The following is a 22,668-nucleotide window of genomic DNA, read 5'->3' on the forward strand; positions in this document are numbered from 1 at the left end:
TGTAGATTTCAAGTCTGGAACGTCATGGGTCGGTCCCAATATTTCTAGCCGAATAGCATCAGCTCCCGCAATCTGTTTGACTTCTTTGGCTGATCTAGGGATGCTCTCAAAGATGTACTTATGACGGTCAATGGCAATGAGACTCCAGAGAAAGCTAGGGATGGATTACCCTTGACAGCCAAAAGCGAGATAGCTAGTATGGTCACCTAATCAGGAGAAACCTTATCGGATCAAGCGTTGTGCGCCTGGTGATATTTACATGTTGGAAACACTGAGAGGAGAAGAGGAATTTGACAGAGCGATCGAATAGCGAATATTTGAAGGAATATTACCCTAACATTTGGAGTAATACTTGACAAACAATTTGCTCAGCTGTCAGTTCAAATAACCGACACCAGAAAGGTATCGCTTCTAGCGCGAAGATAAACCTAGAAGGGTAAAAACCGGTACAATATGTGTCGCCCGCAGGAGCGAGGCAAACACGGACAAAGTGGTGCATGAAGTAAAAGGAAAATCATTGGAGACGAGGGAATTGTTTGCTTGATGTCACTTATTACAAGCTATAGACCAGAAAACCCTCACAAGGCCGAAGGTCATCTGAACCGAGTCACGTCGGCCCATTGATAGAATTGCGCTAGGAAAAGGGGAAAGGCCGCCCAGTTGATTTCTTGGTGAACTGTGGGAAAGAAGCCTGTGGCTTTCATGGTGGGCATTTGGTGGAACGAACAAGGGGATGGTGTCCACACATTTTAGCCCTTGCAGATACTAGAACAGCTCTACGAGCATGGTGAGAAGATGCAGGTGATATCACAAGACTTCTTCTAGCCAAAGTAGCTGATCCTCTTGCTCAACAAGGCGCTAGAATGAGCGACACAATCACCCTATGCACAAGAATTCTTCTAACCGCTCAAGATCTTCATAGCAAGAGAATGGACCATGGAGGGTCTGGCGGAACTAGAGGCGCTCGAGGGAGCAGATGGAAGAAAAACATGGCTGAATTGTTGAGTTGCTCTCGCCAGGGTCGGATAGACATTTTATAGCCGGCCCGAAAATATAAATCCAAGTGCCCGTGAAGTAGTGACGCTCTTGTAAAAGTTTTGAGGCATAGGCTCATGAGTTGACGCAAGCGGCGACAAATAGTGGACCCCAGATCAAGGTTCTCTACCCGTGACTATGGACTAATCAGGGATATAGACATGATAATTTTGGAATAAAATTACTTCTATCCCAAAATTGGGGGGCATGTGTTTACACCAAAATTTGGAAGAAGGGTCTCAGGGACTTGAGAGCTCCCAAAATCATGTCAGTAGGGAATCAATTGCGTATAGATCAAAATTAGCTGGTTCGAATGCAGCACTAGAATTGGCTTTCTTCAGGAAGCACCGACAGATAATGACAAATGCTACGATCAGCGTCAGGACGGGACATGATGGACTCTGCAAAAAGGGAAAGATTAGAGTCCAAGTTATGTTAAATTAGGAATGTTTTCCTTTATATCTAAGATTGTAACGAATCGTGATCAAGTAGGATTCATGTTTAGACTCCGGGTATAAATATCAAACCCTAGCTATTATAAAAACACACAATCAATCCAATATACAAGTTATTTACTTTTTCGGCTCTGGCCACCCCTTAGGAGTAGGAGTAGAGTAGATCTCGGCGAGTTCTTCAGCAAGTACGACTACATTGATCCGGTCGACCTTCACTGCTTGTTGTAAGTACCGTCATGGCTTATACCTCTGTTCGTATGGCTGCATCGATCCGGTCGACCTCCACAGCCACTCTGGTATAAGTTAGTTATCGATTCTTGCCTAGTTTAAGTATGGCTGCATCGATCCGGTCGACCCCCACTGCATGAACTAGATCAAGGTCAAGTTATCGGCTCTACCTTAGAATGGCAGTCTCTGGTAGATTCATTAAGTTACTGATGTTGCTTATTGCTTTCATTATTTATCTAAATTACAGCAATATCACTCTGCCCGATTGGGATTAATCTAGATCAGCCTTATATCTTGTTTAGACCATTATTTATTAATCTGAAACTGATCTAATCTACACATTAAACGATGAGTTACGTTTTATCGACTGTTTTACATCAATCTTGATCGTGCATAGCGTGCGGTTAAAGCATGTTGCATCCTGAGTAGATTTATTGGCTAGCGAAAACCGTTCCATGGCCCATTATCATGGCCTGTGTGATTCTGCCTCACACCCCACTGTTAGCACCGTGGAGTGGGGATTGTTATTTGGTAGATCTATTCCTGATAAGGCATGACTTTAACTGTGTCCTATGCCTGAATCGGCTATTTTAGCTGATATCGAGTGCTTTTACGAACAGTTCGCATCACGAGACCGTTGAAGTAAAGATAGGTTGAAAGATGTGTTAGCCCCATGATCTTATTATTATATTATGGCCTGCATGATTCTGCCTCATGCCCCACAGATATTAGTAATAAGTTAGGGTCATCGAGTCTACTGTTATTTCTACGGCCTGCATGATTCTGCCTCATGCCCCACTGGTCATAGCGATAGATGAGATTTAACATGTTTATTAGATTTATCTTTATTAAACGGTTAAATGGTGTTGAATTGTTTCTTTATATGAAAAGGGGTTCGGTTACTTGTAATCATTGGCTTAGCATAAACCAATCATTGTTGATATCTTATTGCCATTGATTAATATTTGTTCAAATAACAATATTTACCCTGAATGATAACCGATTCTTCTTATACAACCCAATGAGCTTTAACTGATTTATTCTTATGAATATGTTGGAATCGACTATTTAGTCGATCTCCTTTCATATCGGCTCTCAGAGCCGCACATTCGGGACTGTCTGGCAACACCAGCAAGTTTCGCCCTTAATTACTGATAAACTTTCTCTCCTTGTCAATTACAGGGTCAAATTGACTGGCACGTCTCGGGAGTAGTACGCAGGATCGACCACCCCTGTGCTGAAGCTAGGCGGATCTACAGCTCCATCGAGCAGACCCTTCCGGCTTGCTACGTGTGTCCTCGGCACGGGACGGAAATTCTGTGTCGACACTACAACAAAGGAATAGTAACACTTACACTAGGCAAGATAAGTGAATAAAGAAGATACTAATATATTGCATAAATAAAGTCTTACAAGAAAGATAAGATACAAGAGCTAGCTCACCTTACCAAAGACTAAAGCTAGCTCCGCTCCACCTTCCCTAAGACCAAGGCCTTCCTCTACTCACTCTAACTCCCACTAGCACTTGCACACTAAAGCTACATCTTGAGAGAGTAGAGAGAACTTCTCTTGTGGCGTATGTTACAAGTAAGGAGTGAGGGTCCTATTTATAGTTGAGAGGTGGAGTAGGGGCTACTCTAGCACCACGTCAACAATCTGCATGATGTTGGTTGGCCACCATTGGATGAAACCCCCATAGAACCAACTTGGAATGGACGCCTCAGATCATCTGAGGTGCATGGCGGCATGCTGGAAGTTGGTGGAGGTGCTTGGGCCTACTTGGCACGTCAGGCGACGCCTTGGGCCATCGGACGACGCCCCTATGGCCTCCATTTGTGCAAACTGACCTTCTCTTGGGCCCTATAGTGTGTAAAGAGGCTTTGGACAAAGTTTAATAGGGTTTGGGCTCAGTTTGGGGTCGCCCGACGTGGTGCCACGTTGCCCGACGTCCTGTTTCAGCCCAACCCATTTCACGATCTTCCATAATACATAACTTTCTCGTCCAGACTTCGAATTGGGTGAATCAAAACTCTATTTCATGTATCTTTTCGACTACTTCGACATGGTAAGCTCAAATATGGCATTTGAGATTGTTTGTAGTGGTGCTCATTGGGATGCCATCTCAATCCCATCTTTGTATATGGTCCTTTCGTATATATTTAAAGCATATCCTGCAAAACACTTGGAACCACCAAAACTCGTGGAAATGGTTAGAAATAAGCCCTATGACTATGGTTTAAGATTCATTCCATGTCATTTTATGTTGGAGTTGATGCTCAAAATTGGTGCTTAAGGACCATCAACAAACACAAAATGAAAATCACAAGACACACCTCATGATCTGATCCCGGAGTACAAGGTGAGGTAAAGGCCTCACTTCCCACTTAGATTTGGAGTACACATATTTTGATCAGTTCATCTGTGGATCATAGCAATCTAGAGGGAGGAACCCTAGCAAGGAAGAAAGAAAATGTTGACTGAAGTGATAGGGTGGAGTGGAGGCAGCCCCTTCTTATTTATAGGCCTATTATATAATTCCACTAATGTCCTTAGACACTTTGAGCGAACCACTTGACCCGAGGGCGTAATGGTCCAACTCTTTTTCTGTCGATCAGACGGCCACGCTTCCTGCACAGATTTGCTTCGCCTCGACGCAACCTCTATGATTCCACCACGTGCTGCCCCGTTCCTCCTCGGAACCTCCGCCCAGGTTTTGAGGCCCAAACCCGAAAACCGTCCGCCCGATGGTTTTGAGGCCCAAACCACCAAACCGTCCGCGATTAGGGTACTCCATACGCGTCCCCCGCATCTTGATGCGTGTTACCTCCGTCCTCGACCGCCAAGTCTTCCAGAGCCTCCACTCGACTTGCACGTCCGCCATCTTGACTCGGTCAACACGGTCACTCCCAAGTACACTCGTGCTTGTCGATGTCCCCAGATGTTAGCCACCGCGGCTGGTCACTCGGCCTCCTGGTCCCTCGGTCCAAGCCTCATGTCCGTCCATCACCGCTCCCGGTCCATCGGCATGGCACGTCCCTACTTGACTTTCACCTCGCCGTCGACCACCGCCTCCGAGCTCCACACCTGTGCACCACAAGCCAAGAGACATGTTGCACAACCCAACTCACGCCATGGTTAGTTCACAAACTCAACCCAAGACGCGAATCAAGTTGACAATCACTCATCACAAAACCGAACCAGAAGGGCACATATCAACCTTGTGTTCGCAGCCACATCATCATTTACCTTTACTGCAACAATACCTCCAAAAACAAATTGATGAACCCATTGGCACCACAAAAGTAAGAATCATTTCACTCCGTAGGTTTGCTGGAGAAAAAGGCCATTTAACTTTATCATATGCCATTTCAAAATCAACCTTAAAAATCACCCCATTTATCTTTTTTCTATGTAACTCATGAATAGTCCTATGTAAAATTATGACTCCTTCAAGAATATATCTACCAAGTATTAAAGCTGTTTGTGAGGGTTGTATAACTTTCTGCGCTACCTTGTTGATTCCATTTGTTGTTATCTTAGTAAATATTTTGAAGCTCACATTTAGAAGGTAAATCAGTTTGTATTGTTAGATTGTAATAGCTTCTTGGCACTTTGGTAGCAAAGTAATGATACGAAAATTGAGGCTGAAAAGTGGTAATTCTCCTTTAAAGAAATCATAGAACATAGCAGCATCAAACATCTAGTCCAGGAGCTCTGTTATGCTCCATTTGGAAAGTAGGCTCCTTGACCTCATTTTTGATAAACATAGTTATTAGGATTTCATTCTCTATTTCTGAAACTTGTGGGATATCATCGACTCTGCTCCATCATTACGAAATTGTGTTTTCCTTAGGTGGATCGAACAAAATCTGGTAATTTGAAGTAATGTGTTCTTTTAATTCGTTTTCATCTTTTAACATTGCATTACTCCCTTCCAACTAGAACATACGTTTTTTACTTTGCTTGCCATTTTCAATAAGATGGAAATATTTTGTGTTGTTGTCACTTCTAATAGGTTTTTCGTCTTTGAATGTTCGAACCAAGCAATTTCTTCTTCTCTCAACAAACGAGATATTCTATATTTTAGACAGCGATCTCATTTTGGAGAAAGAGTTGAAAGTTCTGCCTTTTTGTCTGAAAAGTCAATCATAGATTTAATTGCTTCTTTTTCTTTCCTATTTTGCCTCCTTTAATAGAACCCGGAGCTGATGAAGCAAAATAATTGAAGTGGCTTCACTCACTAGTTTATTTCAACATGAGAGAGAGAAAAGAGCACCGTGCTTGTCGCGATCCGTATATGCAACATAGAAAGTGAAGACTCAGATTAAATGGGATCAAGCTCGCATCACATCATTCTCGCCCATAAACAATTATACAAATTCGTCTTACCATCTGACAATCTTAGGTCTCGTCCACCAAGAAAAAGAAATTTCAAAGTCATTTTCCAATGAAAGACAATAGGTGATTTCCGTAATTGAACAGATGCAGGGTACAGTTTTGTAATTTCCAAAGAAAAATGTATTAAGAAATAAAAATTCCACAGCCATGGACCTGTGATGCATAGAAATAACACTGCCTGTCACGCTTTGGAATTCTTTGGGATTATTCTTTGTGATGTACTGGAAGCTCCCACACAAGGTAGAGTCTGGAAAGGGGAACAAATTTTAGAAAATTGATAACTAGGTTAACTCTGATTGTACAACTCTCACATAGTGTCATGTGTAAGTGTAACAATCTGTTTTGGCAAACTCAGATGCTATGCCACGCTGCCTTTTATTGTTACAGTCATAGTCTATGTTCACTATATATTTTGGAACAAAGATGTTCACTATATATGAAAGAGAACCAAGTCAGGGTCTACTCCTCTTGGGATACTGACAGTCTGCTGACTAATATCTGGCAACGACAGTGCTATTTTCTCGGCATGCTCTAAGTAGCTCTCAAACTTGTCGTGACTAACCCCAGGTTTCTTCGTCAATTTATCTGAAACCTTTGGCTGGCCATTTTCAGCCAAGAGATGAAGACCAGTGGCAAGAGCCAGCTCCTCCTTCATGATATGGTACTTGATCGCCTGCTTCCGGAATGTCCAGTCACCGGTAATCCAGTCGAATTTGTACAGAGGGAGGAACCTGTGGCCGTACAACGCGATGAACTCGATGGCGGCCAGGATGAAGTTGAACTCCTCCTTGGAGAGGTAGTAAGCAAAACTTAACCTGGTCCATCCTGGCTTCAGTCCACTATAACCCTGAAAAAATGTGACATAACAGTAACATTAGTACAATTTTGGCAAACTAAAGATGATATATACTATAACCATCCCACAGTTTGATCATACATACCTCAAGAATGGCAGACCGAATGCGAAGGGAGAGGTCGTTCTTGATGTTAAGCAATGTATGGCCATAAGGGCCTGCACAAGCACATCCACCCCTTGCTTGGATGCCGAAAAGATCGTTGAGAAGCCTGGTGACAAAACGGCCATGGAGTGGGAGACGCTTGCAACCAAGCTCATCAGCAGCAGCAGCTTCAGACAAAGGATTGTTGGTGACAGGAGGGTAGATGAGGAAGGAGAAGATGGGTAGGCGTTCTACATCCGTGTTGCCAAGAACCCTTATGTTTGGGTTGCTGACGAGCCTTTTCATTGCCATCTCGGAGTAAACCTGCTCCCTGAGGCTCATCCTGTCATACCCAATGTACTCCTTGACCCAAAATGCGAGCGATGCACGGATCTTCTGGAGGATTGGTGGCGTGCCTGCGTCCTCCCGCTCCTCGATATCATCGTAGTACAATGTATCCTACAACTGTCATATATACAATACAATTCTTGTTAAAGTTTTGTTTTTTACAAGGAGTAGAAGATAAGTATCAGTTGTATGTTAGTATGTTACACAGGTTGCTCTCTCACCTCCTCATTGAAGCCATTGACGTAGGACACGGTGCCACCACCGCATGTAGATGGAGGCTGTGAGTTGAGCCGGTACAGCGCTTTGTTCATCACAAGGATGCCTGGTGTGCCTGGTCCACCAACAAATTTGTGTGGGCTCAAGAAGACAGCGTCGTAGCCGTCGATTTCACCAGATTTCATGTCAATCTTCACGTATGGTCCACTGCACAAATTAAAGGAACTACCTTGTTAGAACTGGTGATGCATGGATTTCTTTTATGTGCTCATTCTGAAGCACAACTGAACTGATGTGCAAAATTGCAAAATATATGTCATCCCTAATACTATTTCTGATCGAAATTCATTCTCTGATAGCGTGGTTAATTTATTAACGGGGTTAAAGTCCATGGATGGATTTCTATGTTAAGAACAAGAAATTTCCTGTGGTTGACCTATATACAGATCTAGACCGCTTAATTATAACTTTGGTCGTCCAGTCAAAGTCATTTTTTTCTCCTCGCCAAAAAAAGTCCTTTTTTTCTGAGTCAAAATGAATTCACCAGAATTTTCGGTCGCCATTTAGTTTCTTCCCCTGACATCATTAGCTAGAAAAGAGTAATGCTGCAAGCAATCAGTCCACTTCAAGAGGGAAACAAGATACACAGCAGGTCAACATATAAGTAGTTCCAGTTCATACTTAACGTGAAATATATACTTTTGGATCAAAATCGGCAGTTCGACAAACAGCGGATAAAACTAGCTAGGTCTGCACTGATATAGATCGATGTCTGATGGGTCAAATATATTCAAAGCTAGTAGCGTGTAATGACATAAATGTTTACTTGTCAGCTCTGTGTGTACAGCAAAGTAAAAATTCAATGCTGAAGAGATTGTTTCTCCCTACATGCAAATTTGTAATTTTTGTGTGCACAGATAGAAGAATTTTCCCATGCGACGACTATGCAATTTTGATCATTTCTAAAACTAAGGCGCATATAATTTCCCCATTGTGACGTACACCAATTTTGAGCAAGTCAATAACAAAAAAATTGAAGACTAAAATAAGTCAGCCGTATCCTAGAATGTCAAATCCATCGTTGTCATGCTGTCAGCACTCATGCAAGACTAAAATAAGATGAGAGAGACATTCTATCGCTCTCATGAACTGATCAGGAAAGCTACGTTAAGATGCATTTGTTATTTTCTTTGTTATTCTGACTTCTCACCTGGCGGCGAAGTCGAAGCACGCGAAGGCGCCATGCTCGTGAAGGACGCGCGCGATGTGCCGCGTGTCCGTGACGACTCCCGTCACGTTGCTGCACGCGGAGAAGGACCCCAGCATGGGCCGGTTCACGAACTCCGGCGAGGCGACCGCGCGGCGGAGCGCGGCCACGTCGAGGAGCCCGCTGTCGGCGTCGACGCCGATCTCGACGACCTCGGCGAGGCTCCGGCGCCACGACAGCAGGTTGGAGTGGTGCTCGTAGGGCCCCACGAAGACCACCCACCGCTCCTCGGCGCGCAGCTGCGCCGCGACGCGGGCGCGCAGCTCGACGGAGGGCACGGCGATGCCCATCACCTCCTGCAGCCGCTTGATGGCCGCCGTGGTGCCGGAGCCGCAGAAGAGCAGAGCGTCGCCGGGGCCGGCACCCACGCAGCGCTTCACGTAGCGCGCCGCCTTGTGCACCAGCCGCGTCGTCTTGCTCCCGACGTGGCTGTCCTCCGTGTGCGTGTTGCCGTAGAAGGGGAGGACCTCTTTGACGAGGTAGTCCTCGATGTAGCGCAGGCTCCGGCCGGACGCCGTTTGGTCGGTGTACGTCATCGCGCGGCGGCCGAACGGCGTGTCGAACTCGGCGTCCTTGCCGATGAGCTGCGACCGGAGCCACTCCACCTTCTCTTCCCCGGTTCCGCCGATGGCTGCCGCCGCACCGCCGGCGTTTTTTTCCTCCGACATGGTTGCACGGAGCAGGCTCATCAGGGCGGCCATGCTCTTATTGGCGTCCTCTGCCGATGCCTCCTTCTTCGCCATGGGCGCCGTGGCTGCTTGCACAGATAGCATTGTCCTCCACTGAAAACGTACGTCGTCGACGCTGGCAATGGCAGTGGTGGTGGATGAGATGGCAACGGCGTCGGCGGCAATGGCTTGTTACTTGCACGTGTGTGGTGTCTGTTTAGCTTGTTGTGTGGGCTGAAGCTTTGCATGGAGGCAGGTATATATAGCCATTTGCATTGCACTGCAGGAGAGTTGAACAACAACGTCGAAAACAGGAGGAAGAAGAAGACGGGAAGGAACAGGGAAGATCGTCGAAGTGGCAGTACTCAGTAGACTAGTTTAATGCCGACGGGTCAAAGCGAATGCTTTGTTCTGGCGACCAAATGCTCGCCCGTTCTACTTCCTGCGCAGCTGCGCTGCGCGTTTCAATTCAGCGTGCATTCATTGCGTTGGCTGCAAATGCATCAGATATTCAGATTGGAGGTTGTTGGCCGATCGAAACATCTGCATTTTTTCCGTATCTTTTAAATGCATCGCATGAGCTAATCAATTTACGTACGTGGACTAGCTAGTGTGCGTGCATACGGCCATGGTACCAAGAGACTATTTGGATTCATTAGTCCATGCACTAAAGTTTAGTTCCTGAATTAAACTTTAGTCCCTACCCTATTTAGATGGAGGGACTAAAGGCCATTAACCCTACTATACAAAGATCAAAATGCCCCTTCGCTCCTTTCTCTCTCTCAGAGCAGCGACGGCGTGCTCCTTGCGCGTCGGCTCCGGAAGGCGTGGCGGCGGCGGCGGGCTCCGAGCGCGGCAGCGGTGTGTATCCGATGGTGTGGAGGTGCGGAGGCGGGTGAAACCAGCTAGCCAGCGCGCGCAGCGATGGCGGCGGCTCATGCAGGCGTGGTGGCACGGCGGCTCCGGCAGGCATGGTGGCGCGATGGCTCCGGCAGGCGTGGCGGCTCGTCCGAGCGCCCGGTGGGACGACAGTGGCAGGCTGGGTGGGTCCGCCTTGGGGAGGCCGCGAGGAGCCGGACACGCATTAATTAGGGGCAGGAGTGTCTTTTTCCTGGTTTAGTCCCCTTTACTTTAGTCACTCGCTATGGGACTAATGGACTAATCTCCTGTTTGGAGCCTTAGGGACTATAAAACGGGACTAAAAGGGGTGACTAAAGTTTAGTCACCTGGATCCAAATAGGCCTTAAATAGCATTCGTTGTGACCGGTATAATCTACACACTATATGTATCTAACCAGATTTAGCGAGTTAGAACTTAGCGCCTGATATTTAAGGTAACAGGCCGCTCGGTTCATAATTCTTTTTAGCCTACGCAATAGCGTGCTACGGTATGCACCAAATAACTCTAACCCGTTTTAACTATCATGAGACTATATTGAGGCTACTGTTTTTGATAGTGCTGGCGAATAATCATGATGTTATGACTATTTTATTGCTCTCTCATAAGCTATTTCTTGTATAATTGAATGTCTATTTATATTCATTGTTCATGATATATATATACATAATTATTATAAACCGCTATATAAGCCGTAATAGCACTCCGTATCCGGGGTCGTCTACGTCGACATTAAACAGCCAGTGTACGTATGTACGTACGGCGCACGAACCGTCGGTGGGTTGCTTCACATTTGGTCGCACCTAAAACATCAGGAAAGTCAGCGTACGGTCTCCACCGCGTTGGCTATTTGTTAATCACATTTTCATTCTCGTGCCAAAGAAATTTGACGAGTTTTTTCCTGGGCGGCCAGGAATTGAACGAGAGCAGTCTTGCGTGGAATATATATACTCAGACACGTGTATCATCATTTATTGTAGCACTAGCACCTGACTGAATATTTGACTGATTTCTTTGGAAACGTATTTCATGTGTGATTTTATACTTCCGCTTAGCCTAATGATTCTATAATTGTCGTTTAAAAAAAGATTTTATAATTATCTTGAACAAAATAAATTGACAGGTCATCAACTTGTTACCTTATTAAATTTCAACAACTAATATATACTCCCTCTATCCCTGAATAAATAAATTCCTAGCGTTGTCTTAAGTCAAATTTTTAAATTTTGGCCGAATTTTTTTATGCAAGTAACCTGCACCGCATGCCCAATCATACATGAATTTTGTATGTGCAAATATGCCCATCAAATTAATGCGTGTCCAACATACCTGAAAATTATGTGGTCATTTTACATGTTCAATATATGTATTGCTTTATTTAAAGACCCTTTCAATTATGTAATGTGGCTTTATTCGAGTTAACATAATATACATATTTGATTTTATAGTGTGTTAGCGTGTAACATGTTTTAGATCATCAAAAGTTTATAGCTCAATTAATGTGTTTGTTGTTGATATATATTTTTCATATATGTAACATATTTTTTAAACCAAGTAAAATGTGAGCATGTTTCTCAACGTACATAACAGCTAAGGTGTAGCATGTTTTCCAACGTTCGTGATAGCCAATGTGTAGCATGTTTTAGAAGACCCTCTCAATTATGTAGCATAGTTTTAATCGTGTTATCCTAATATACACACTTGATTATATAACTTGTTAGCATGTATCATGTTTTAGATCGCCAAATTTATGACTCGCTTAACGTATTATCTACCGACCTTTTTCACGTGTGTAACTTGTTTTGTTAATTGTGTTTGTAATGTAACTGGTGTACAATTTTAACAAGATAATGGTACATGGTAGCTGAGGATGAAAGAAAACAAACTAATCATAATAGTGCTAGTCAAGATGTTCAGGATGAACATGACTTTTAACGCTAGAAGACCATAGAAAGAAAATCAGGGACCAACATGTCTGGGAATACGTACACAGGCGAGTACTCACTCACTCAGTCCCAAAAAAATACTCTCTCTGTTACAAATGATAAGACTTTTTGTCTTTTCTAGAAATATAATTTTTGTTATCAACCTAGATATACATTATATCTAGATACATAATAAAAGCAATGTATTTAGAAAAGCCAAAACGTTTTATAATTTGAAATGGAGGGAATATATATCTCATATTTTAAGTAATCAACTAATTTTAAGTTTGACTAGATGTCGGGTTCATAAACCCGGGGTCCCTCGGGGACCGGCTTCCGCGCCAAGGCTTGACCCAAGAGTCTAAATACAATAGGCCGGAAGGACGGTCCAGTCGCCGACCAGAAGGTCTAGATCGAAAGGAGCGGCGCCCGCTCGTCGACCCCTTAGGCCCACCACTCTGATCGGAGCACTCGCTTCGGCCTCCAGCCGCCTCCGGACGCCTTCTCCGATCGGAAGGCCTGGCCCAAAGCGCTACTTTCGACTCCGACCCTGCGTCCCTCCGACCGGGGCTCGTAGGAACCCTGCTCACCGCTCTTCTCCGACCCGCGCACTCAGAGCCGACTGGAGCCATCCGACCGGGGACGTCCGCTCGGTAGGAACCAGAAGACGTGCGGAGAAAGGCAAGGCAAGGCTCACAAGTCAAAACCACTGTACCAGGGACCGTACCCTGCACGGAACAGTACTCTGCAGCCACCCTAACACAAACAGTATTGTAGGCGCCGACATCTCCCTCTACAGTATTGTAGGGGCCGCTAAAACTCCCATACGGTAAGGACCTCCATGTGCCTCTGGGCATCGATAGCGGTATGGGCGCCAGGATTTACCGTACAGGGTGAACATAGCGAGACTCCTCACATGCCTCTAGGCATGAAACAATATTTGCAGGTACCGACGTCCACCATCCCTGAAAAAGGCAGCACGACCTCCCGTATGCATCTGACATTCTACAGTGACATCAACAATGTTGTAGGCGCCTACCATTATTTGGAACCCGCCGGTGTGGGCAACAAGGCTCGGTAGGCGTGGACAACAAGGCTCGGTAGCATACGCACCCTTTCCCTCTCACTTGTAAAGTCGTCCCCTTCATCTATAAAAGGGGGCGCGCTTCCTCCAACAAAGGAGACCGATCCCAGTAGATAAGGGTTCCTTAGATCGATAGCTCACAACCACAGAACCGCTAGGTTCAGACCTCAAGCACCCGCTTGAACACTTAGCTCACAGCGAAGTTCCTGTCACTCTCGGCCCTTCCGACTTGAGCCGACCGGACCTCTAGCACATCCCATCTTTCTCCTTCTCGTTTGTAAACCCACTGCAAACTTTGAGCACCTGGGCTCAGGAATAAAGTCACCGACCGACCCCGACTGGACGTAGGGCACGTTGCCCGAACCAGTATAAATCCTATGTCATTGAGTGCTAGGCCACCTCCGATCACAACGTACAGCAAAACTATAAATATTCACTAGTTGATCATTTTCTACACCGACAGTTGGCGCCGTCCATGGGGAAGACGTTGTATGTTCAACACTATTTGGTCATCGGATGGCCCACTTTTCCGCCACCCTCGCCGTGGCGGGCTCGGACGATACGATTCGCTTTGGCTCGTTGGAGTTTCCCACACTCTCGCCCGCCAGGATGCGGGTTCCACCCGTCTTCCCGCCATCCTAGGCCTTCCTCTCTGGAAGCCTGGAATTCATCGCCGACCGGCTCGACATACTCCACCTCCGCGAGGAGACTCGCGACCCGGCACCCGTCGGAGAGACGTCCTCCATCGACTCTGGGACGCGCGACTTCGATGGTGCGGCATCTGCGCTTCATTCCGAGCAAACTCTCTGCTCAAACCCCACTATGAGTAATATACACGCTGTTATTTACTTACTATTCTTTATCTTCCGTCGATTACCCGACAAAACCTCGTTGTCCCCAACGCAACCGCCGTACGACCGGTTCCCCTACGGCCTTGCATCTTCCGCGGATGCATATGCCCGGGGGCTCTGAAGGATGCCTGCGTCGCCCCCTCTCGCATCCAAATTCGTGGGAATGGCGAGCTACGCTCCCACCTATTTCCTCGACCTCATGGATGACGATGGCAAGAGTGACGGCTCCAGCATCGGCGACATGGCACCTAGCCACCATTCGTCCTAGGAGTGCGCCATGGCGGACCCTCCGGGACACCCACCGGTGGAAGCGGAGTCTTTCTGGACCCACGCCCCTCCGGGCCCTCACACGGAGACCCCCGAGCTCACACTTGAGCACGGGGATGAACTACAACAACGGCGGCTGCATCAACCACCAACTACGCCGGCACGCCCAGCGCACCACACTGCGCCCCGCGCGCATAGACTGGCGAGCGGCGCCCGAGGGCGCACCCGTCAGGTCTAGCACAACACCATGGATAGGGGGAACGATCCCCCGCACTTCGCCTGGGTGAACCAGAACATCGCCGCCGCGGCAATGCTTCTGCACGGCCTATCCGAGCCGAACGACCCTCATGAACAGGCGATCCACAGGAACCTCCGGGCACTAGTGGAGACCACCGCCGTTCAACAAGCAGAGTGCTCCATATCGTGACGCCGACACGCGTCCTCGCTCTCTGCCAGGGGAACGAGAACGCGGCAGACGGGTCGCTCCACCCGATCGCCGCTACAATCGCTGAGTGCGGCACAGGAGGCCGCACTGGCACCTCATCTTGACTCAGCGACCGCTCAGCACCGACCGCCTGTATTCGCACAGCTCGGACCGAACCAAGACACATGCAGCAGCGACCGGAGTCCCAGCCCTGATGGCCCGGGACCGCGGACCTTCGTCCAACACCTCCAGCAAGCGTTGTTCCCACCGCGCTTCAACGGAGGCCGTGGCAAAGGTAAGGCCAAGCGCTAGGGTCAAGACGAGGGCCCCTCCACGCAGAGGGAAAAAAGAACAGAAAGGATCGCCGCCGACCGGCCAACTTCGCGTCGAACGCCATGGCCGATCACGTGGGCACGCAGCCCTAGCAAGACCCTCTGGGCCATTTCCATGATCTCATGGAGAGCCCATGCACCAACCATGACTACCCCGTCAAACACCTCTACAAGGACTGCCAGCTCCTCAAGCGCCTGCTGAGGTAAGCTGGCAGGCCAAAGGAAGAAAAAGGTGAGGAAGCAGCGACCAAAGAAGGGGGCGCAGCAGGCAAGGATCTAGACGACTGAAGGTTGAAGTGATCCGACCGGACGCCTACTGACCGAAGGACGACAACGACGCCCATCTCTCCGAACTACTAGAACAGCTATGTCATTTTTCCTAAAGCTTCAATCTTACCATTATTTACTTAGTATATGCTCCTACAAAAGTGCCCCGACCCAAACACTTTTTGGCCTGGGGCGCTCGAGGGCTCCACTAGGGTACACTACTATCATTATGCTTATGACTACCTCCCTGTTTTGTTTACCTATGGTGGAATTCCTTCCTACCCAACCAATAGGATAGTTGTTCCTTAGTTTTGCTTTACGTAGCTTTGCTTTAAAAACATTCAAACCGAATGCACCTCGCCTTTCCCTACGGTTACGAGCAGCCGAGCCTCGTGAGCCACGCCCTGGGCTCCCAAGGTTGCGGCCTACGGAACAAATGGGTAGGTATGAGAAAGAAAGAATAAAAAATAAAATTATGCTAAGGGAAAACTAAGGAACGAAAGGGAACAGGCTCCCCCGAACAGAGCAATTCCATCATAGAAAACAAAACCGACGGTAGTCATTAAACACACAGTAATATTTACACGGGGCTCCCCCACAAACTTAACTTTTACATTTTCTACTATTGCAAATACTACTGCAACCGCAAGGGATCCGCTCGGTTCTGCTCCCTCGGCTTCGTCAAGTGCAACGGGTAGGAAGCGAAGGGACGCCCCATGTAGGCCATGCCGACTCCGTCATGAACGATGAGCGCGGGTCCCGATAGGACATTTCTGACTAAAGCTCTCTGAACCCCATCACTCAGGTCATCAAGGTCCTGGTCGGACATTTCTGACTGAAGTTCTCCGAACCCCATCACTCAGGTCATCAAGGTGAGCATGTGTTCATTAATACAAAAACTATTCACATAAGGGCTCACCCATGATTGACGAGCGCAGATCCTGGTCGGACATTTCTGACTGAAGCTCTCCGAACCCCGTCACTTAAGCCATCAAGGTGAGCACTACCGAATCCCTCTATTTCCTTATAAATCATTTCATACATCCATACGCGCATTCATTCCATACGCCCCCGCCTCCCAGACGATTTGGGCCTTGAACCGCTCGGGGGCTCAGGAACTAAGCATCACACGTGCAGCGAAATGCATTAGAATGCTCCGTGTTGCGTCATGAAGCGGTGGTTGCCTCATTCGACATGAGTAACCAACAGAGCCAGGGGAGAAAACCGTAGATGAGCACCGTGTGGGCCTCGCCCGGTTCGGCAGACCGGGTCATCTCAACCTTCTCGTTCGATCCTGAACCTCTCGCCAGGCCCACAGAATCTCCATCGAGGGGAGGCCGTTAGGCCACCTAGGTCGGTCTCCGGAATGACCTAGGCATCTGCCGGGTTGCAGGTAAAGGAGTAGTGGAATGTCATAAGAGGGCTATGCCGACCCCGTCACGAACGACGGACCCAGATTCCGCTCGATCACACCCGTTAGCGAACTCACCGAGCTAGTCTTCGAGCCCGAGCGATCAGGACAAGCGACGAAACTTAGCCCCTCCGGTTGTGAGGAACTGGATAGGGTAACGCACACAACTCACATCGACCCCCACGAAGGCCCGACAGGGCTCGGGGGCTCAAGACAAACGCCAAGGAAGCGACCATGAACTCGCTAGATCCACGACTCCGACTCGCCCGGTCCCACGGCGCGCACCGACACCAGGATCCACGAGCACTGCCTCGTCCGATCTTTAACTAACTAACTATGCTTCGTCTGTGCTCCAAAAACCCTTGGACCGTGACCCCGAACTTGCATTGACAGGATCTATGACATCCGGCTACGCTTGGGACCGTGACTCTGAACTCGCGTAATGGCTTCACTTCCGACTGCGGTCCAAAAAATCCAGGAACCGACTCCGAACTTGTGTAACGGCTTCACTTCCGACTGCGCTCTAAAAATCCAGGGACCGCGACTTTGAACTCATGTAACGGCTTCACTTCCGACTGCGCTCCAAAAATCCAAGGACCGCGACTCCGAACTCACGTGAAAACTAACTACCTCAGTCGCCCAGGCTGCGCCAAGGCCAGGATCCACGACTCTGACCCGCTCGGTTCCACGGCATGCACCGACGCCAGGACCCACGGTCTCAGTCTCGTCCGACCCCTAAACTAACTATTTAGAAACCACGGCACGCAGCGATGCCAGGGTTTGTCCAAACTAACTCCCTCACCCGATCCCACGGCACGCATCGACGCCAGGATCAGTGAGGTCTCTCACAACCGAACTAACTCCCTCACTCGATCCCACGGCGCGCATCGACGCCAGGATCGGTGAGCTCTGTCTCGTCCAAAACACGACTCTGACTCGCTCGATCCCACTGTGCGCATCGATGCCAGCATCAGCAAGCTCTGGCTCGTCCAAAACATGACTCCGACTCGCTCGATCCCATGGCGTGCATCGATGCTAGGATCAGTGAGCTCTGTCTCGTCCAAAACATGACTCCGACTCGCTCGATCCTAGGGCGCGAATCGACGCCAGCATCAGCGAGCTCTGTCTCGTCCAAGACACGACTCCAACTCACTCGATCCCACGACGCGCATCGACGCCAGCATCAGCGAGCTCTAGCTTGTCCAAAACACGACTCCGACTCGCTCGATCCCATGGCGCGCATCGACACCAGGATCAGGGAGCTCTGTCTCATCCAAAACACGACTCTGACCCGCTCGATCCCACGGCGCGCATTGACGCCAGCATCAGCGAGCTCTGGCTCATCCAAAACACGACTCCAACTCGCTCGATTCCAAGGCGCGCATCGACGTCAGCATCAGCGAGCTCTGGCTCGTCCAAGACACGACTCCGACTCGCTCGATCCCATGGTGCGCATCGACGCCAGCATCAACGAGCTCTGGCTCGTCCAAGACACGACTCCGACTCGCTCGATCCCACGGCAAGGGATTAGTGAGCTCTGTCTCAAACCCTTGACTGACTCCCTCGCTCGATCCCACGGTGCGCACCGATACTGGGATCCACAAGCTCCCTCTCACCCAATCTCTCAAAACAAACTAAAAACTGCCTCGGCTGCACAATGATGCCTCGGGCGACAAAATTCCGTCTCAGACTAAAAACACGCACACACACCCACCAGAACAACATCCCAAAATGGTTCCGCCCGAACCACCCGGGGGCTCAGGGGCTACACCCACGGGTGCGCTCGCGCGCACCTGTCGGCAAGACAAAAATCCCCCGAACGATTCGACCCGAATCGCCCGGAGGCTCGGGGGCTTCTGTCGGGTTCATAAACCTGGGGTCCCTTGGGGACTGGCTTCCGCGGCAAGGCTCGGCCCAAGAGTCTAAATACAACAGGCCGGAAGGACGGCCCAGTCGCCGACCAGAAGGTCTAGACCGAAATGAGCGGCGCCCACTCGTCGACCCCTTGGGCCCACCACTACGATCGGAGCACTCGCTTTGGCCTCCAGCCGCCTCCAAACACCCTCTTCGATCGGAAGGCCTAGCCCAAAGTGCTACTTCCGACTCCGACCCCACGTCCCTCCGACCGGGGCTCGTAGAAACCCTGCTCACCGCTCTTCTCTAACCGGTGCACTCAGAGCCAACTGGAGCCATCCGACCGGGGACACCCGCTCGGTAGGAACTAGAAGACGTGCAGAGAAAGGCAAGGCAAGGCTCACAAATCAAAACCACTGTACCAGGGACCGTACCCTACACGGAACAGTACTCTGCAGCCACCCTGACACAAATAGTAATGTAGGCGCCGACATCTCTCTCTATAGTATTGTAGGGGCCGCTAAAACTCCCATACGGTAAGGCCCTCCACGTGCCTCTGGGCATCAATAGCGGTATGAGCGCCAGGATTTACCGTACCGGGTGAACATAGCGAGACTCCTCACATGCCTCTAGGCATGAAACAGTATTTGCAGGTATCGACGTCCACCATCCCTGAAAAAGGGAGCACGACCTCCCGTATGCATCTGACATTCTACAGTGACATCAACAGTGTTGTAGGCGCCTACCATTATCTGGAACCCACCGGTGTGGGCAACAAGGCTCGGTAGGCGTGGACAACAAGGCTCGGTAGCATACGCACCCTTTCCCTCTCACTTGTAAAGCCGTCCCCTTCATCTATAAAAGGGGGCGCGCTTCCTCCAACAAAGGAGACCGATCCTAGTGGATCAGAGTTCCTTAGATCGACAGCTCACAACCACAGAACCGCCAGGTTCGGACCTCAAGCACCCGCTTGAACACTTAGCTCACAACGAAGTTCCTATCACTCTCGGCCCTTCCGACTGGAGCCGACCGGACCTCTAGCACACCCCATCTTTCTCCTTCTTGTTTGTAACCCCACTGCAAACTTCGAGCACCTGGGCTCAGGAATAAAGTCACCGACCGACCCCAACTGGACATAGGGCACGTTGCCCGAACCAGTATAAATCCTGTGTCATTGAGTGCTAGGCCACCTCTGATCACAACGTACAACAAAACTATAAATATTCACTAGTTGGTCATTTTCTGCACTGACACTAGATTTATAGAAAATACTATTAACTTTTGTATCTCTAAATTGATTTACTATAAAAATATATAACGTGATTTATCTAATAATACTTATTTGGTATTATAGATGTGAGTACTTTTTGGTCGATATATTTAATTTGATCAAACTTGAGATTGACTCCTTATATAACGAGATGTGTACTTTGGGGAGAAACCAAGCAAGTACTCTCCTAATTTGTCAATCGCTAGCACATTCAGCGCCTCGGCATCCATCCACGGTATCCACTTCCGATCCAAAAGATGTCGCCACATGTACAGTATTATAGAAAATAATGTCTCTACCCGTGGTTTTGTGAATCACCAATGAAAATAGTGTAAATTGCGACCCAAGTCAAGCGATTTTTCACGCACCATGCAGCGAGATCGAACTTACAACCTCAGGCCTCCCATGTTTTCTTTCGTACCACTAAGTCTCAGATGGAGTAACTTATGACTAAATGGTTGACATATTCCTTTTGTATTCACTTTAGTGAATATTTTCTTAAACATTCAAATAAAAATAGTTTGAACTTAAAAGTTTTAAATATTTTTTAGTACTAAAACTTGGTTTAGGTCATTTTTCATCCAAGCTCATTTGAAAAATTCATAAAAATATTAATTTCAACATCATTTATCTTAAAACAGAATTTAAGAGCCTTAAATGACTTTTGAATGAAAAAGTAGTCAATTATAAAGTTGCAGATCTTTTAAAGTAATACAATACAACTTTGGTTTAAGTTATTTCTACATCCAAACTTATTTGAGAATTAAAAAAAATATTTTTAAATTATTTATACTAGCGGCAGATCAAAAGAATTGCGAGGGTAAACATATAAGATGATCATTTTACATAGATTATACTCCACTAGCTAGGTTCTACCCAACATATATATATATATATATATATATATATATATATATATATATATATATAAAGATAAGTAGATAATAACCATTTTGGTGCGTCGTTCCTAGTTGTCAGACATGACATCTTCCTCCCCATTATAGTCCACTAGGCACTGGCCAAGTCATTTTATCTCACACGCGCCCAATATATACAAAAGTATTCTCCACCGCCGGCCGATTGGCGCCGTTTTATTCTACTCTGCTCCACTTGCAGTTGAATTGAACTTGTCCCAAATCTGCATTGCACTTTCAGTCCATACTTTGGAACTCTTCATTTGATCTGTTCAGCGGCAACGTTCAAAGTCCTGGGAAATTCGTGTGCGTCCCTTTTGACGTTTAATCAATTGGTTCTTCCCGGACCGGCGCATGCACCTACTCCTACCTGACTTCTTCATTGAAGCGGTGAAGCCTTGAACGAAGCTATGCTTATATATGACGCAGTTTTGATATTCAAAACAGATTGATGTGCATTTAATTTTCAAAATAAGGATAATTCAATTTGGTTAAATCTGTGTTTTCAGTGTGTAATATACACACTCTTGTGTAAAAACTTATATATAGCCAATGATTATAAATGTGGCTACAATGTTTTAAAAAGAGTTAGCTAGGGAAGTGGTATATTAACAAACAAGAATAGAGGAAACAGAAAAACAGTCTAAACCTGTGTTGCACTGCCTAGTAACAACTTACGCCCCATGTGGAACACAAGATTGAAAAAAAAATTACACAAATAGGAAAAATACAGAGATGAGATAGGAATGCATATGCAAAATAGAGGAATAAAAATCAAATGAATTTTCTAGAAATATATAGGCGTTTAAATCAACTATAGGAAAAACACAGGAAGCAAGAAACATGAGGTCTGAGTGAATGTTTTCCCCCGATTTTCCTATAGAATCAAACACAAAGAAAGTTTCCTATATTTTTTTTTCTGCAAGTGATCCTATAAACCCTACAGTAGCTCAATCCATAGGAATAGGAATTGTACAATTTTTTTTTCTTTGAGTTTTCCTACCATCCAAAAGGCGCCTTATGAACACTCTTGTCAAGCACAACTGGCAATGTGGTTTAGAAAAATATATAAAATTGTGTGTCAGAATCTTTCTTATTACCTCTCCGTGACCAAACATTAAAAACTAAAAACACCAATAACTTCTGAATTATTTAGGTTGAGAACGTATTAATATATTTAGATTTGATTGGAAGAATACTTGTTTTTTTTGCATAAATTAAGAGGATATATTCTAAAAGATATTAGAGGTAAAAGATATGCATGGAAAACCAAGCGATGTCAATTGTCTCAAGTATTTGTGATGAACGGAAAAGCGGTAATAGTCCAGGGGCTCACAAATCTAATTTCAGAGTTGGCAGTAGTGTCTACCTAATTTCAGAGTTGGCTGTGTAGTGCCTACCCCTGTCTCCTCAGCGGTGTAAATCATAGATTTCACAAGCGGGCTAGAGTGCCAGCAGCCTCTTCTAATAATTAGACAAAAAAAAGCACCCCACTGGTTATCGTGGGGCCTACTCGAACACGAGCGCCTCGCCAAGGCGGCTCCAGGCCCACTTTTAAGCTTGCTTCTAAGCCCATCGTGCTAGCTTCCACTAGCGCAAAGTTTATTTTAGGAGACAA

The 22,668-nt window shown here is 47.1% G+C and overlaps 1 protein-coding gene across 1 annotated transcript; it reads right to left on the reverse strand.

Moving 5' to 3' along the window:
• Nucleotides 1–6,546: 6,546 nt before the first annotated feature.
• On the reverse strand, nt 6,547–9,658 carry LOC136509651 (uncharacterized). Its single transcript, XM_066504395.1, has 4 exons — nt 8,829–9,658; nt 7,624–7,825; nt 7,058–7,513; nt 6,547–6,963 (listed from the first exon to the last, which is right to left on the reverse strand). Exons 1-4 carry the CDS (start codon nt 9,656–9,658, stop codon nt 6,547–6,549), a joined length of 1,905 nt encoding a protein of 634 aa, XP_066360492.1.
• Between the last annotated feature and the right edge of the window lie 13,010 nt (nt 9,659–22,668).

This window comes from Miscanthus floridulus, chromosome 15 (assembly GCF_019320115.1).
Source record: "Miscanthus floridulus cultivar M001 chromosome 15, ASM1932011v1, whole genome shotgun sequence".
Taxonomy (NCBI): Eukaryota; Viridiplantae; Streptophyta; class Magnoliopsida; order Poales; family Poaceae; genus Miscanthus; species Miscanthus floridulus.